Raw genomic sequence first — 15896 nt, forward strand, 5'->3', positions numbered from 1 at the left:
TCCTTGCCGACGTTCGTTCTTTCTTCAGTGCGTGCCTTACGCCTTACGCGGATAACGTAAAGTATTTGTTTCTTTCATATCATCTACGTGGCGTATTGTAGTGAATAATATGCTTAAATTCCTGGATTACGAAAGGAAGTGAAAAGACTAATAGATACTTTTCAAAATCGCTGAAATCAACAATGAATGTTGAGTTTGCTGCAACTGTGCTATTGAAATCATGTCAGTGCTCTGTTTGGTTTTTCGAGGGCCGACGTAACCAGTACCAAGAATAACGGATAATAATAAGTGTAAAACTGATCTTGATCTTATTTAAAAAGAATTGCATGATCAAATTTGGTGACTCAAGTGTTCATAGATCTTTCAAATACAGATAAAAAGAAAGTTCTAATAAAAGTGAAAATTCGAAGTTTAGATTAATAAATTAATTGAATTATCATTTAAAAAGCAAGATCATAAAACAATAATGAATAATATAATTAGACATAATACCATTTTTAGATGAATCTAAATAACTGGGCAAAATTTGATAGAAAATATTAAACTAAGCGCAAATGTGTGTGATTTCGAAGTAATAACGACTATTCCGAATTTATAATATAATGAGTGTATAAGAGAAGCTGTATAATAGAACATATAGAATTTATTTTTTTTTGTTCTAATAGGCGCGCTTTGGGCTAAATAAGCTTATAATATTTTTAGATGGCGTTATCCTCAGTTATGATCGGTTTACAAATTCTAGAGCATTGCTATATTTTAAAAAAACATCGACAGCTTTCATTTGTTTGAAATATACATATAAATTTCTATATATTATAAAATGACGTAAGTAAGAGATGTACTTGTAATATACGTCTCATTTTATTGTTTAATAAATAATTGATTAAATAACAAAAATTTACAAGAAGAAATGAAATCGTTTATCAACGTTTGCAATGTTATATCTTTTGCGAACAGCTATACTGAAAATTCTAGGATTTTAATTTTCGGATATCCTTTGCGAAAATTTACATAAAATTTACAAGATATGAAAAATATTCAATATTTTACTTTACAAGACTTCAATCACGATTACTTTTAAACTTGATTTATTAAATTATATGTATTTAGTATTTAGTAAATTAAAAAATAGAAAAACTACAAATATGATAAAAAAAAATGTCACATGTGCTAAATCTTAAAATCATGTAGCTGTTTTTATGAATATGTAGTTGGCCTTCAAACATTGACAGCTATTACGTTTGTATGTAATAGAGGATATCATTAGTGTACTAGCTTAACCATATTTATAAGAAAAATGAAACTACTCTTATACAAACGACAAAACGAGTAGATCATTTGTCATCATTTTGTCAGTTTATTTATTTTTGATTATTAACTATTGCTTGTACACTTTATTATTGGTATTTTATCGAGGAGAATCAAATAAATATTGTACAAGTATTACAGGCTATGTAGATGTCTCTATGTATAAAAGCAAGTATCACACAAACACACACATAGAAGAACATATTAATATATGTTTCATGTAAAATAAAATTTCTTCATAGAAAAATAATATTGTGCGAGTACGTGAATAAGGAAAATGAATTAGATTATTTGGCTATAGTATTGTTTTTAGGATATTGATTAGTTTGAAACTCTATAAAAGCATTCTGAAGTTGTTGTCCTGGTTCATGATTCACGAATGAGTTATATAGAGCCGTAGCCAGCTGAGAAGGTCCGGTTACTGGTTACCTGTTACCTGGACAAGTGTGCTGGCAACGGGCTTGTCCTAAAGTATCGACCGTGACAGTCGTTCCAGTCGATTCCAGTCACAGCTTTTAGATCGATAGTTTTCCGACAATATCGATCGATAGCTTCCTTTTGACTTTTCCAATCATGCATCCACTATTAAAATATATAGAAGTGTAAAAATTGTTGAAAATGTTAAAAAGTACAAAAAGTATTACAATTTATTCTTTCTGTTACTAGTATTTCTCTACGAGTTTTGTAAAGGGACAGGCGTCGTTCGGAAGAGTAATATTACAGAAATGTTTCTGTGTTCTTCCGTTCCCGAGTACTAAAGGATATGAATCAATTAATGAACGAATCATATTTTTTACTAACTCTGATATGATGTACGTAGTCAAATTTTTAATTTATATCGGTTACCAGTTCTTACTTACTTTTTCACCTACTAGATAATACCAGATAATAATTTGAACTATTATCAGTCGACAATAGATGCTAATGGATGATAATTGATACGACAATCGAGTCGTTTTAGATGAAATGTTACTAAATAATAATAAAACTTTATGAATTTGTGTCGATAATACTTTTGATTGATATTGTGTGCGTATTTTGGTAGGTATGAGGAATGATTCATATGTTTATTTCTTCATTTTTATCACAATCACGTTAGTACTGTGGTAGTAGGATTAGTTTATAAATAATCGGAGTTGGCAAATTGTCTTTAGCATTACATCGTTAATGATTCCTAATAATATAACACCGTGGGTGAAGCTGTAACTTATTTTCCTCAACAGCCCGGCATTCATACGTGTTTCTTTATACCGTAAGGTTAAACATCCATTTCAATCAGTTATTGTTTTAAATCATGTTAGCTATATGGATATTTCATAACGTTGTCCAATATTTCCAAAATAGTGAGTCTGTCGTAGCATATTCTACGGTTTACACAAAGAGCTAAAGATAGTAATTTGTGTAATAAATCTCTACATAAAAGAGTGGTTTTAGAATCAGTTTTCATCGCATCGAGATAAAATGACGATATATATGTACTTGGTTTCCAAGTGAAGCGAACGCAGGAGAGGTTTAGACATTTGAAACGAAAAAGTATCGGTCTACTTTGTTCAAGGGATTAAGTTAGCCTGATCGTAGAAATTTAAACATTTAAAAGAATGCACAGGATTGTTACCCTACTACAGATAAACGTTCATTTTCTCGTTGCAGTAGTTAACCATTACAGAATGACTTCGAGCGAAGATGGTGATTTGATCGATCTTGGAAACGATAGTTGTGTACCACGAGTATCGATTCAAGAATCATCGCCTGACGAGCAAGAACATCTTCTCGATGTGTGCCTACCGAAGTTAGAACAAGCATTGTCATTAACCAGGAAGCAAGAACAAGTACAATGCATAAATGACAACGGTGATGTATTAGTCACGTTAGGTCACGATCAAGTGGTGCCGATTCGTAAAAGAATCGATGTCGTTTCATCCGATACGATAAAAAGGGTTCGTGACATTACCAGGAACTTAGAACCAGTTATAAGAAAGACTTGTTCCGACATTAATGAGGAGCATCAAGACACGGTTGATTATGGAAGTTCATCGGATAACAAAGACGGACATTATTCCAGTGAAAAGCTCGAAGACGATACGTTCGAGGCACAGGAGATCAACGATGCTTTCAATTTTCTCACAGAACACGATGACAACGATGATCCAGCTGAAGCGAAATGTAACCGTTATGACCAAGTTATACATTCACATGGACTGATCCTATTAACCTCTCGTACCATAAAAAACGAAGATTTATTGAATTACAATGGTAAAAGTGCCTCACAAGCACTAAACTGCTGGAAAGCAGACACGGATTTAAATGATTCAGCTTTTGAATTATGTTCGGGCAACCCTTCTGAAAGTATTTCGAGGAAACCTAGATCCGATCCTGTTGATTATGAGCTTGGAGCGAGTAGCATTAATGTGGTTGAAAATCATTCCGAAGAACAAACGTTTGTACGAACAGCTAAAAGAAGATCATTTCAGCATACACATCGTAAATCTTGGACGGAAGGAACTACACTCAAAAATGCAGCACAGGATACATTTTCTCGGTTCGATAGGTCAACTAGTTTAAGAGGATATAATTACGCGTCATCAACTTCCAATGGCATTCATCGGCAATCCAGCTTTATTTCGAGGTACGACAATTTTACCACTTGTTTTCACTCTTCTTCACAGGTAATGAATCGTCAGCTATTAGGAGCAGGAAATGTGACATCGTTGTTAACGTTAATAATATATACGATAATTATTTAGTAGCGAGTTTATTCACAAATATTCCAGTTCTTAATTGAGCTGAATTCTTCAGATATGGTTAATATTTATCGTGAAGTTTAAAAGACTTTTGTTTAGCTCGTGTAACAGTGCTTGTATAAGAATATAAATAAAAATAGGTCCGACTTACGTCGAGTTCATTGGAGTAGAAAACGTTTCGTAAGTTATATTTTTAAGAGTAGAAGTAAAGGTGAAGGGTCAGAGGGTCTTCCGTTAGTTTACTCTAGTTTCTAGAGTGTAGTTAAATCTTCTTTTTAATCTTCAAAATGCAAGGTGTTATAACGCTGTTGATTTCCATCGATTTCATAAAGAAACGTAATATGTTAAATTCCTGGGTTAAATTGAAATCAGTAATGTGATTCATATAGATGGAGGATAGGTTGCTTTTACAGAGATTACGAGGAACGATATAAATACATACTCGTAGGCGCGTAATTTCGTTTCGAATATCCAAAGAGATTCTCCGTCAGACAACACAGTGACTAGCCGGAAGTAATGGCACGAGTTGTGTGCGAGAAGCGTGGATTCAAGTCGACATTGAATAGATCTTTAAAGTGGCACGTGTAGCCACGCCTGAGAGACAAAGGTTTGGTTTAAAACTTTCTCCATATGGCTTGTGCCTCGGATGTGTCTTCCTAAGGTATATAGTATTTTCTTATCATCTATAAGATATCTAGGTAGCACGCCTAACAAAGCCAGGAAGAACAATTTATATTCTTAAAGTATAATTTATATTCTCTCTTAAATTAAGATACGTAATAATCCTAAGATAAACAGGGGAAACGATAAACTAAAAATTGTGATTGTCTACAGTTGTTCAACGGAGGAAGGATTGGAAACGAATGGAGAGGATCAAGAGGACGGATGTTCAGAATGTTCGGAAGTAGATTGGTCGTGGTTAGAGGAAGTAGAATGTCCGCGGGCTACGGAGTCGTTAGCACCCGGTGTGGTTGACGCGGTTCAGGAGAACACCGAAGGAGGGAATGCATCCCCCACCAGTGAAAACGCAAGACGCAGGCGCGGTCGCGAGCATCGTGCTACCGAGGCGGGCTGCAGTGTCGCGATGTCTGTCTCCGGGACAGTAAAGTCCCTAGTGGTCGGTGGTTCGCGATGGTTAACTTCCGATCCGCCGTCCGACTGTAACGGCAATAATCAAGATGAAAATGTACGTTGCAACGCGAGCAACGAAACCATCGATCGCGAAACACGTGACAATCCTACGCTTGTTAATTCTTGGGTACGGGCTTCGATGAGACGTTTGCGTCATTTGAGATTACCGGAAGAAACTGAACGACAACGAAACATCGATTTGAACAGTTGCCACGGAACTGTCGTATCCGCGCCAAATTCTTTGCCAGATATCGCTTTAATTGCTCCAGAGATATTAGCTGCCCAAACAAACGGTACTTCCGGCACCCTCCTTAGGCCATCCAGCGCTCCTGTAAGAAACTCGAATAATTCAAATGTAGTGCCATCGCGGAGAGGCGGAAGACAATTTAGAGCAAGTCGATCGCAAAGAACGCGAAGCCGCGACATTACTTCGAGGCAAAGCAGCGTTTTATCGTCGACTACGGGCAGTGATACAACTGCTTCAGGAATCACGACATGTTCCAGCTCTTTTGGCGGTGCTTCTACGAGTCCACCTTCTAGCACGGCGACAAGTCCGCAACGCATCGCTTCCAGACGGTGAGATTTCCCTTTCTTGCTATTACTCGTTGAAGTTTTACCACGTCAACGATAGAAACCGTTAGGACCCAGGAAAATATTCGATAGATCACACGTCTCGAATTATAGATCAAAACTTGCAACATAAAGTTACTAATGCTCTGTTTCTTATTTTTAATATTGTATTTTCCGAGGTTAATATTAAGGACAGTAAACTATGCCGTTCTAGATGCTTGCTAAATCCACGAACCGCATCTTTCATTCTCGTTTGTTCAATCTTATTGCCACACTCACCGGAAACGAGAATTCGCTTAACGAGTTAGTTGTTGGTCGTTACTCATCCATGCTTGACAGTACTTGCGCTTTAGATCCTTCTTACGCAAACCACCGGTACACTTCGTGGACAGAATAGTAGAAAAGTAACTCGAGAAATTATTTCTATGTATATAGATTTCTATGAATATCTTTATTGTACATCATTTACTTTTATCTAGTTTCACCTGGAAAGTAGCAACGTTCGTTCGTTTATCAGCAACGAGATCGTCGAATCGATGCTTGTCGTATGACGTTGCAAGCAATTCTGACTCGTTTCCTTCATATTATGGCGTCTAATGTGTTGTGCGTTGAGAATTAAGCAACCGACGAATTCTTTCATTTTATGATTAATTGTGATTAAATGTGTAACTTGGAGATCTAGAACATGCACGCGGTGCATGTCAGGAATGGTCAACGACGAAAGTTGCGATAATTGTTCGTTGTCCTGTGTACTGTTTAAACGTGCGCATGCTTTACAGTTTCGTCACGAATGCATGCGCTCGATGAAACGCGTTACGGTAAGAGCCTAACAAATAGATCTTATTTTCTTTCACGTATGTCGTTTAATTAATTTTCTTGCTACATACACCGCGGACAATCGATTTTGTTTCTCGTGTAGCGTTATAATCTTAAGATGGTTTTTCTTTTATATTTCGCTCTTCTTCGCTCTTAAAGCACGGAGTCGTCGAGAAACGACGGAGAATTTCAAAATTTGAATTACTTGTAATTAGTTCTTGCTGAAAAAAATATTACTAGCCGTTGCATGCTATTTAGTCGGGTTTATAAAGGCCAATGATCCCGATCGCGCACAGATTGTTTCACCGTCGATGAACCGCGCAACCTGTTGCGCAATCCACTATTCTAATGTCGACATTCTAATGTCGTCGAACATGATCTTTTGGGAAAAAGTCGAGAGAACTTCCTTGCTAGTGTCTGTTCCACGTGAGAAGATTTCACTGTTTTCAGAGATTCGTGCTTCAACCGCAACAATTTCATTTTTTCCATCCACAGAGTTATATCAGCTTTGCGTTGATGTAGGTTTGACAATTGATCGACAAATAGATCAATTTAATCCGATACTCATACATACATACTCGATCCGTACTCTAACATTTACGAAACCATTGTAATTTAACCTGGCCACTTTCTCCTGTAATTCGATGGTTAGAACGCACGTATGCAATTGAACAAGAAAACAGATCAGAGTTTCGCTGGTTGTTTTAACGGACTTACCAAAGTTCACGATGCGATTTTTCCGTCACTGAAGCATATTTCCTGTTGGTTTATTAATTTCATTTATGGACTTAATAAATTAAGAATCGAGAGGGTTCAAAGGAACGAATGATTTCTGGACCGTGACTGTTCGTGATGCTCTTAAATAAATACCTCTCCCATTAATATTCCACTTACTAGCATATTTATTTTAAACGATATTTATTTCGTTTACGGCGACACGCGATGTATTTATCTTTACATCCTCGCCTTTCTATATTAATCACATTTTACCGATTCTTAACGAGGGCTTTCGCCACCTGTTCAAAATATATTTAAATGTACGAATTATTTGGAGAATAAGATTCAAGGGACATTAATACATTCGATAGAGTGTAAATACGTACATTCTTGCGTGCTAATGCAGAGTGTTACGTGTAATTGTATTGATTCTTAAACAATGAATGTTGTTTTTGGGTCAGTGGTAGCATAGGAATATCGCAGCTCCAGGTCAACGGTACTGCCTGGTGTAGTTCCCTTAACGGTATATCGGTGCTATAATTGTGTTATTTTCCTTAAAATTTTATAACTGACTGGTTTCGTTAAACTCATCCGAGATCCGATTATTAAGACGCACGAAAAGAAAGATTAAACACGGTATGATTATTAATTATTATTATAGCTGATTATATAACAAAAGTTTCATAGATTTATAGAAACAAAAGGATGTGTGTTCCGCTTGGATATTACATTAACCTGCACGTATACCACCGATATCTCCTCTTATTGATTACTTCCCAAGTGAGGTGTTTATACAAATATACTTGACAAACAGACATCAAGTACATGTACGTAACAACGGTGCCAACTACTATCGGAGACATTTCGTATCTTCGCAACGAACGCAAAAGTCAGGGAACGAAGAAAAAACGTATGAAACTTTTTATCATAATGGGAAGATTCGATATATATATAAAATTAGTTGGCCTTTTTATGATATCTGTCGTAGAAATCAGAAAGACTTACCTTTTTCTTAGATGCGGTTAACGAGCGTATGGGTAACCGGTTTCCCTCGTGTTTGCTTTGTATCTTTCATTTCTTTGAGAAGTTTGAAAAACTTGTTTTTTCGAAGGTAAAACTATCGAAACAGCTAATTAGAACAATAAATAAGAGAACAAACACGTACTTGTTACATTTATCATGCGATAACTGTAGCATGGAGTATTCGGAGAAAGTTAGAAGAAATACGGTTAGAATATACGCATGATTTTGAAACGATGCTAGACAATTAGAAGCTGGAAGTTCTACGATAGTTCGAATACAATGTAGTTCTTTTCACGACATTCTCGTGCTGGAAAAAGATAACGTTATCAGACTAAACACGTAACCTTCCTTTTCTCTTTCTCCGCTCTCTTTTTTTCATTTCTCTACCGCGTCATGTAGTAGCCACAGTGCGTGACTTCTTTCGCTTCGGTTCACCTTCCTACTCATTGTCATTGTTTGTACTATGTTGAATGCAATTGCGTACGTGCCTGGTAGGATACATACATACAATGAATGTGAAATACTGGCCGAAACTTGACTTGCGAATGTCAATTGTGAAATGTTCTTTTAACGGGAACGGTCGTATTTTATCGGCGATTGTTTTCCCATTGTTCTAACAATTCGACGCTTTCTTGAAAAAATAATGTAATTTCGATTGTTTAGATCCTATTGCGTGTGACACCTGAGAATGCCATCGAACGATCGTTCAATAAAATAGGATATCGTTATTCGATGGAGTAGGACGATCGAAGTTACGTGGAACGAAAGAGTTAATCTACTAGTAACTACATATAATGATCATCCGTATCGCGAGTTGTTCTCTTCCTATTTATATTCAACGACATGTATGTAACGATCAGTATATAAGCGTGTTTCGTGCTCAAAGTTGAAGATTTCTGCTTATAAAGGTTTTCCTCTTTATGGAAGACGAATATCGACGTGTTAAATGCCAATAAGCGATTGACGACGATCGATCGTAATTTTGATTATTTTGACGAATGATCAAGCACGCAAGCGTAAATATGCACGTGCGTTCATCTACCTTGTTCGTCACGTGACTCTAACCAAGTACAGTTATACATTGGCTTCGGAGGGATCCCACGTACATACATACGGTTCACCGGGAATAGCGTATTCAGTATAGCAAGTCGTTGGAAGCACGAATGATCGTGGAATCTTTGGAAGTTTGATCGCGGTAATGCGACAATTTGTTCCTCAGTGTTCATCAAAGATAACGACGTCGTACTAACTGGTTCCTATATCGGTTGTTTGTGTATCAGTTTTGTGTACTGTTACGCGGTGTCGGTAATTTCTTTCGAACGCTTTTTACCTTGCGCACCTTACCTTCATGCGTATCTTAAAAACGAAAGAGATTGGAGAAATTAAAAGTAACGACGATAGTAAATGTCGATGTTGCATTGCTTCTTTCGCGGCGTTTTACTACTGATCGATAATTCGCACAAAGAGACAAGTTTACTCCGAATGCCGTGGTATATATACGAAACGCTATCGACTAACTACATTCCATTTCGTATTCGTATCAAAGATCAAAGGATGTTTCTACAGAGATACAAATTTTTTGCGATTTTCTAAACTGTGCGTTAATCACAGCAAAAGAATTTTATTTTGAAAAAATGTCCCATGATGTCATACCTGTGATAATTAATACGAATGTCGTTTTCGTATATACATAGCCTCGTGGAGAAATTCAGAGAAACGAAGGATATCAATGAACACATACGAAACGATGACTATATCTTTCAAGGGTTTTGCCCGAAGCGTCGTATTAGTTGGCAAATCCCGGTAAGCGCTGGTTGCCTTAGTTGTAGAATCGATCGTCGTACCAAGAAGCCATATGCCTCGGTAAACTTTTCGAATGCTTGTTTACAAAAATTCTGTAATAGACGAGATCTGTTGCTCTTTTAAGAGACTCCGGTCATTTTTTACCCGAAGGGACGATCAAACGAAAGTGATTTGAATCAGCGGCGCTATTACACCTGCAACTTTGTGATAGATGGACCGAAAACTTTTGGCATTCTCGTTAAAAGAAACGAACGATCGAAAATCAACACGGTTCTTTGATCGATTATCGCGCGTAAAATCAACAGCAGTGCAGTGCGTTTAAAACATAATATCAATCGATTACGTCAGAACGCCTGATCTACAAAGTGAAGTTGAAAATATTTGGAGAATACTTTGCGAAACGAATACGTTTCACCTTACACTTCGCCGATTAAATAAATTGCATACCGCGTGACACGATTAATATTACTGAATCACTGACCAAACGTTTCGAACATAAAACAACGGTGCGTGAAGAATATCTTACGAACACAAAGGAACGCACAAACTGGAAAAAAATAAAGGAACAAACACGGTGCTTTGCGTGAATGTGAAAACAGGCCAACAAACTATCTTCACATCGAGAGAATAGTAGAAGACGAACGAAACCGTAAAATCGTTTCTCAAAAGCGAGACCCCGTGACGCCGAGAAGGCACAGTTTTGAAATTCGATTGTTCTTACCTCGTTAAATACAGAGCGTTGAAACCTTGAACGACTGTGAAATTTAATACACGATTTTCTGATATCGTGTAATTATTTCTTCGAAATTTGTTAATCTTGGGAAATCGGTCGATCGAAAATTTGTCATGAAACTTAGTTTCATTATATGTATCAATCGTTACTGGTAGAACGGCGTTTAAAGAAAGAGGATAGAATAATAAAGGCGACTGAGCGAAGAGGAAAATCGATCTCAACTCCGTGGAAACGAACGGTCATCGACATCATTGGCGTAACATGTATTCATGATGAACCACGATCCAACGATTTGTCGCCAATACTTTTACTGTAGTCAACGTAGACATCGTATCAGGTATATTCTACGATTGTAAGAGTTTCTTATACCGATTTGTTACGATTATCCGATTAATTACGTAGATAAACAGTCGTTCGACGATCTTTACGATGGTGTTACCTAGCAACTTTTAAGTTATAAATTATATCTAACCACCGTAACGATATTTAATTTGCTTCAGTGACAAATTTAACCTTTTATAGATTGAGCCAAGAGGAATTGTACCGATCATCGATGAGTTGTTTCCCTTGAGAAATCAAGTTAAGTCCCTGAAGCTAGACAGTTTTATTATCAAGGCTCCGAAACTGATCATAATTAGCTTTTAGAGAAAAACATTTAGATGGAAAGACAGCGATCGTTTCAAAAGAAAACGACTCGTATAATAATAATAATAATATTAGTTCAGTATCAAGTTTGTCACTGATCAATTACGAATCGTTTTGAAACATACTATTACTATCCTACGTACTTGATGCAGCTATTTGCCGAAGCTAAACGTGTTTCACTAACCGTTTTTGTCGGGAAGGTTTAATAATACGGGTATCCGCAGTATAGTATACACTATTAGTGTACGTATTACGCTGAAAGCTTACTCAGAGCACAAGATCTCCGTCGTTCCCACGATTTCATTGTACGTACGCTGTAATATACGCGATTGGCAACAATCGTTAGAAGCACAAATATCTAATTCTAACATTGTTTTTCTCTGGAATTTTTATAGTCAAAGAAACACAATTTTGCGCTATTTCCATCGAGTGGTAAATTTAGTCTGACGCAATGATCGTGCCCAAGCTACTGTTTGCGTGTTTCTAATCTTCTATATTATTTGGACACGCCACTAAAGATATCGTGGTCATTAGAAGTGGTCAGTTTATTGATTAATCGATAGAACATTTTAACCTTGCTTTTCTCTACCATTAGAGTTTCAGGATTCGAAAGTTCGTGACTAGTTTTCAAATTTTCAGCATTCAAAGCGATCAGTTATATAATGTTAAAGTCAGTCTAAATGTATTTCTACGCCTTTAACGTTAATCATTTACAGAATAGTAATCGGAACGGGCTATTTTGTCGCTTATGGAACAATTATAAAAATTTTATATTCGTTTTAGACGAACGTAAGAATGGTCGAAAACGATCGATTGGTATTGAAAGGAGTTTCAATCTTGATCGAACGAACGACAAGACAACGTGGTAATAAGCATTCGTTAACCAGAATCGAGACAATCCTCGTATTCATACGTATATGAATAATTCACGAATAGTCGTCTAAAACGTCAGGAGAATTGCGAGATTGGTGCAATGAAGGTGGCACAGACATACCAACTCCTTCGTATTCCTCACGCAAAACAAGGTCGAGTTGTGTCTTTAAGTCGAAACCCAGTAGGAATGTTCGGTTTCTTTTAGGTATTCATCTCTCTATTCCGTGATAACGGTACATTGATGATTCTCGATCTTTTATCGATGCTGGCAACAATCGTAGCTCCTACTTATTATAAATTGTTGTTTCTTTATTTTCTTCTTTTCTTCTCTACGCTTAACTCGTACCCGTATTTCACAGTTTATTGTACAATGGCCAAATGATATAGAAGTACAGTTAACATTACGGTATATAAGGTTTAAAAGTGACAGTATACGAATGCAAATACTCTGTAATATAAATCTCGTATTCAATGTCTCACGATTAAATCCTAATATAGGCTTTCATTTGTCGCAACGCAGTCTCGATCGACCGTGAATTTTCTTCGGCAAGAGCGACAAATAAGATACAATTACGTTCGACCCAGTTTTACGACAAATCGATACGACCTTTAACATGATTGTTTTACATACTCTTATCAGCAGCTGTCAGCCATGCTGTGGTATATTTAACATTGTAACCATTACTTGTGCAGTATACTATTTCGTTTAACTATCTACCTTTCAGGCGATGCGCTGTAATTCTTTAATTAATTTCTTACCTTTTTAATACTTTGTTTATTATATACGGAGGAAGTTAAACGGATGCAATAGTATTGGTTACTTTCTTGTTCTCTTTTGATTTCATTTTTTTTTTTACGGAACAATGTGTTTGTTTAGAATATGTGACAGACAGAGAGACGTTGATAGGGATGAGGATAGAGGAGAGGATGAGGACGAGGATGCTAATCCATTGGGAAAATGGCCACATGCTCTTAGTCCAGCCTTGGCGTGTCTTAGTTGCACCCTTGGTCTTTTTAATATAAGTAGATTTTCTATTCTTAGTGTACAATTTGGAGGTGAGTGTAGAAATTGCTATTACATAAATACTTGTGTAAACTACTACTCAATTTTATCCATTATCATCGCATCTTTAATTGTCTTTTTCTTTCAGCAAATTTCATTGTACAGTTCCTGATTTTATCTTTGGTATTGGGTATTCCACTTTTGACGTTGCACGTGTGTCTCGGTCAAAGATTGGCGGCTGGATCCGTGGATATGTGGAAGATTTCACCCCTCTTTCAGGGCGTTGGTATAGCTCTTCTAATTGCACAAGCATTCATCGGTATCTACAGTATCGTTGGTGTGTCCTGGATGTTCGTCTACTTTAGGTGTGTTGATTTGTTTCCTGTTTTTGATTTATTCATAATTTTGATAAATTTTCTGATAAAATTTCTTACGATAAATTTTTCATTTTAAGAAAGACCAATAATAATGAGAGAATATTTTTATAATCTTTTCTAGAGATTCATTTATAACGAAGCAGGATAAGTACCGATGGGCAGAACCGTTTTCCTTGTACAGAGAAGATAAACCTACACAGAATAATAGTAATTTGCATAAATTATATGAGACAGTACCAGATTATTTTAGCGGAGTTGTCTTGCAAAGAAATCATTTAAACGAATCAGATCCCGGTGTCGTAACGTTAAAGTTTCAAGTGGCTTTCAATTTAGCTGTTGTATGGATGATCGTGTTCGTATCATTAAGCAAAGGTATTTCATGATTTTATTAAACGATATACATATCTGTTTTCATTATTGTTTTCTTCTAATATTTAATAATTGTTTCAGGTCTGAGATCTTATGGCAAAGTAGTATATGTTTTTACGTTGGTGCCTGTATTTGGTACATTAGTTCTTTGTACGAAATTACTTGGCCTCACGCCACCAGGCTCTGTACATCAACTTTTTCCTGCCACTGTGTGGACTGAGTTTTTCATTAATGGCAAATCGTGGGTAGCAGCATCCATCGAGGTTTTCCTCACTTGGGGATTACTTGGTGCAGCTGCTATGCAGGTAATTACGACGTACTGTGATGCATTTGACTAATGGAATCTTTACTTGAGGATATTATTGTTCTTCTAGATAGCTGCTCATAATAAGCACAAACATCTATTACAACGAGACACGAGTCTAGTGATCGTGTTAACTCTCGCAGTTCTACTTCTCGCAGCTTTTCTGGCAAATACTTGCGTGCAAGTTTTGCGACATCATGGATATATTTACATACCTAGCTCATTTGGTAAGCAAACAACAGCTCATTATCAACTCAAACGAAGATCTCAAAATTTAAGCGTAATAAATTTCTGTTTCAGAAAGAATATCGTCGTATATGTTTATGCGACCTGTGAACCAGCCGGCACCACCGGGATATAGCAGTACACCAGAAAGATTTATGGCACATGCGTCGTTTATTGTTGGAGAACGTGTAACTCGCCCCGGTGCGGACTTTAGTGTTGAATCTGGTTATCAAGCCTTGAGATTTTCGACTGAATTGGTTCCTGCAACGTTAGCGTTACTAGGCACTGAACAAGTGTCACCATTCTGGGCAGTTCTTTTCTATTTTATTCTTATCCTATTTGGAATAGCTCAACAGGTATGCGATTCAAAATATATGATAAACCAAAATCGAAGATACAAAAGTTTCGTTATTATAGCTGGCAATATGGCATTGTGTAATAACTGGTATTATGGCAATTAATGCAAAAATGATGAAGTTATGGGAAACTACTATTACATTCTTCAGTTGTGCTTGTGCTTATATACTAGGCTTACCCATGGCTACCGAGGTAAATATAATTATTTACATTTACTTGGTAATTTTTAATTTTCCAATATATTTGTGCAATATTTCGAACTGGAAATTGGAGTAAATTTCAATAAAATAATATTTGTTAATGTATGATTATATCGTCACTACTAAAAGTAAATTAAATCGCTGTTCTGTTCAACCGTTCAAGAGGATTTAAAATTCTCTTCTTATCAGACAGACCATGTAATATTCTATTTATACAGATAACGATTATCACTCCAAGCACTGAAATGATTAAAGTATTTCATCAGTATCGTTGGAGTCACCGTACGTTTCAGAAAATGAGTAATCGAGTCAATTCTATAGTACGGCGGAGCGTACCTTGTTACTTTTGTAACGATTTTTTCGAGGAGAAATATCTATACGATCACGTGAAACATTGCGGATCGGTTTTAGAAGAATGTTCTTTCAAATGTGGAGTTTACGTACCTCGAAAAAATATGGAAGATCATCGAAAAACATGCAGAAATTTTACGAAAGAGAATAATGAAATGAAGGAAGTTCAAGATTCTTTATGGAGAAGTAAAGTGTTCTCTGCTCTAAGATTGCTTCGTTCTGTAATAAACCACGAGGAAAAAGAACGCAAAATTCTCCAGGATAATATGTCTCAATGTTTAAAGTTATTGAACTCTCAACAAGAATTGATTAATTCCTTCCGGTTTCAAGTTGCGGAAACGACAAAAGTA

At 36.4% G+C, this 15896-nt stretch overlaps 1 protein-coding gene and 1 long non-coding RNA gene across 6 annotated transcripts in view; one reads left to right on the forward strand and one right to left on the reverse strand.

Moving 5' to 3' along the window:
- bdg (sodium-dependent transporter bedraggled) overlaps positions 1-15896 on the forward strand; it is a 19959-nt gene continuing 4063 nt past the window's right edge. The window contains exons 1-10 of one of the 5 annotated variants that reach the window (XM_076620100.1): positions 1-825; positions 2959-3934; positions 4884-5756; positions 13238-13416; positions 13512-13728; positions 13862-14112; positions 14191-14414; positions 14484-14640; positions 14714-14994; positions 15056-15187. In XM_076620100.1, coding sequence (XP_076476215.1) covers positions 2976-3934; positions 4884-5756; positions 13238-13416; positions 13512-13728; positions 13862-14112; positions 14191-14414; positions 14484-14640; positions 14714-14994; positions 15056-15187 — 3273 coding nt within the window. In that variant the 5' untranslated portion in view covers positions 1-825; positions 2959-2975. Of the gene's footprint in view, positions 826-1167; positions 3935-4883; positions 5757-13237; positions 13417-13511; positions 13729-13861; positions 14113-14190; positions 14415-14483; positions 14641-14713; positions 14995-15055; positions 15188-15896 lie in introns of those variants that run through there. The other 4 variants (XM_033330827.2, XM_076620101.1, XM_033330810.2 and 1 more) reach the window with 4 other exon arrangements.
- Positions 6959-7932, reverse strand: LOC143302942 (uncharacterized). The gene is made up of 3 exons (XR_013058823.1): positions 7670-7932; positions 7284-7582; positions 6959-7200 (listed from the first exon to the last, which is right to left on the reverse strand). It is a non-coding gene; the product is annotated as an uncharacterized LOC143302942 (long non-coding RNA).

The sequence above is a fragment of the Bombus vancouverensis genome, chromosome 7 (genome assembly GCF_051014615.1).
Source record: "Bombus vancouverensis nearcticus chromosome 7, iyBomVanc1_principal, whole genome shotgun sequence".
Classification (NCBI taxonomy): Eukaryota; Metazoa; Arthropoda; class Insecta; order Hymenoptera; family Apidae; genus Bombus; species Bombus vancouverensis.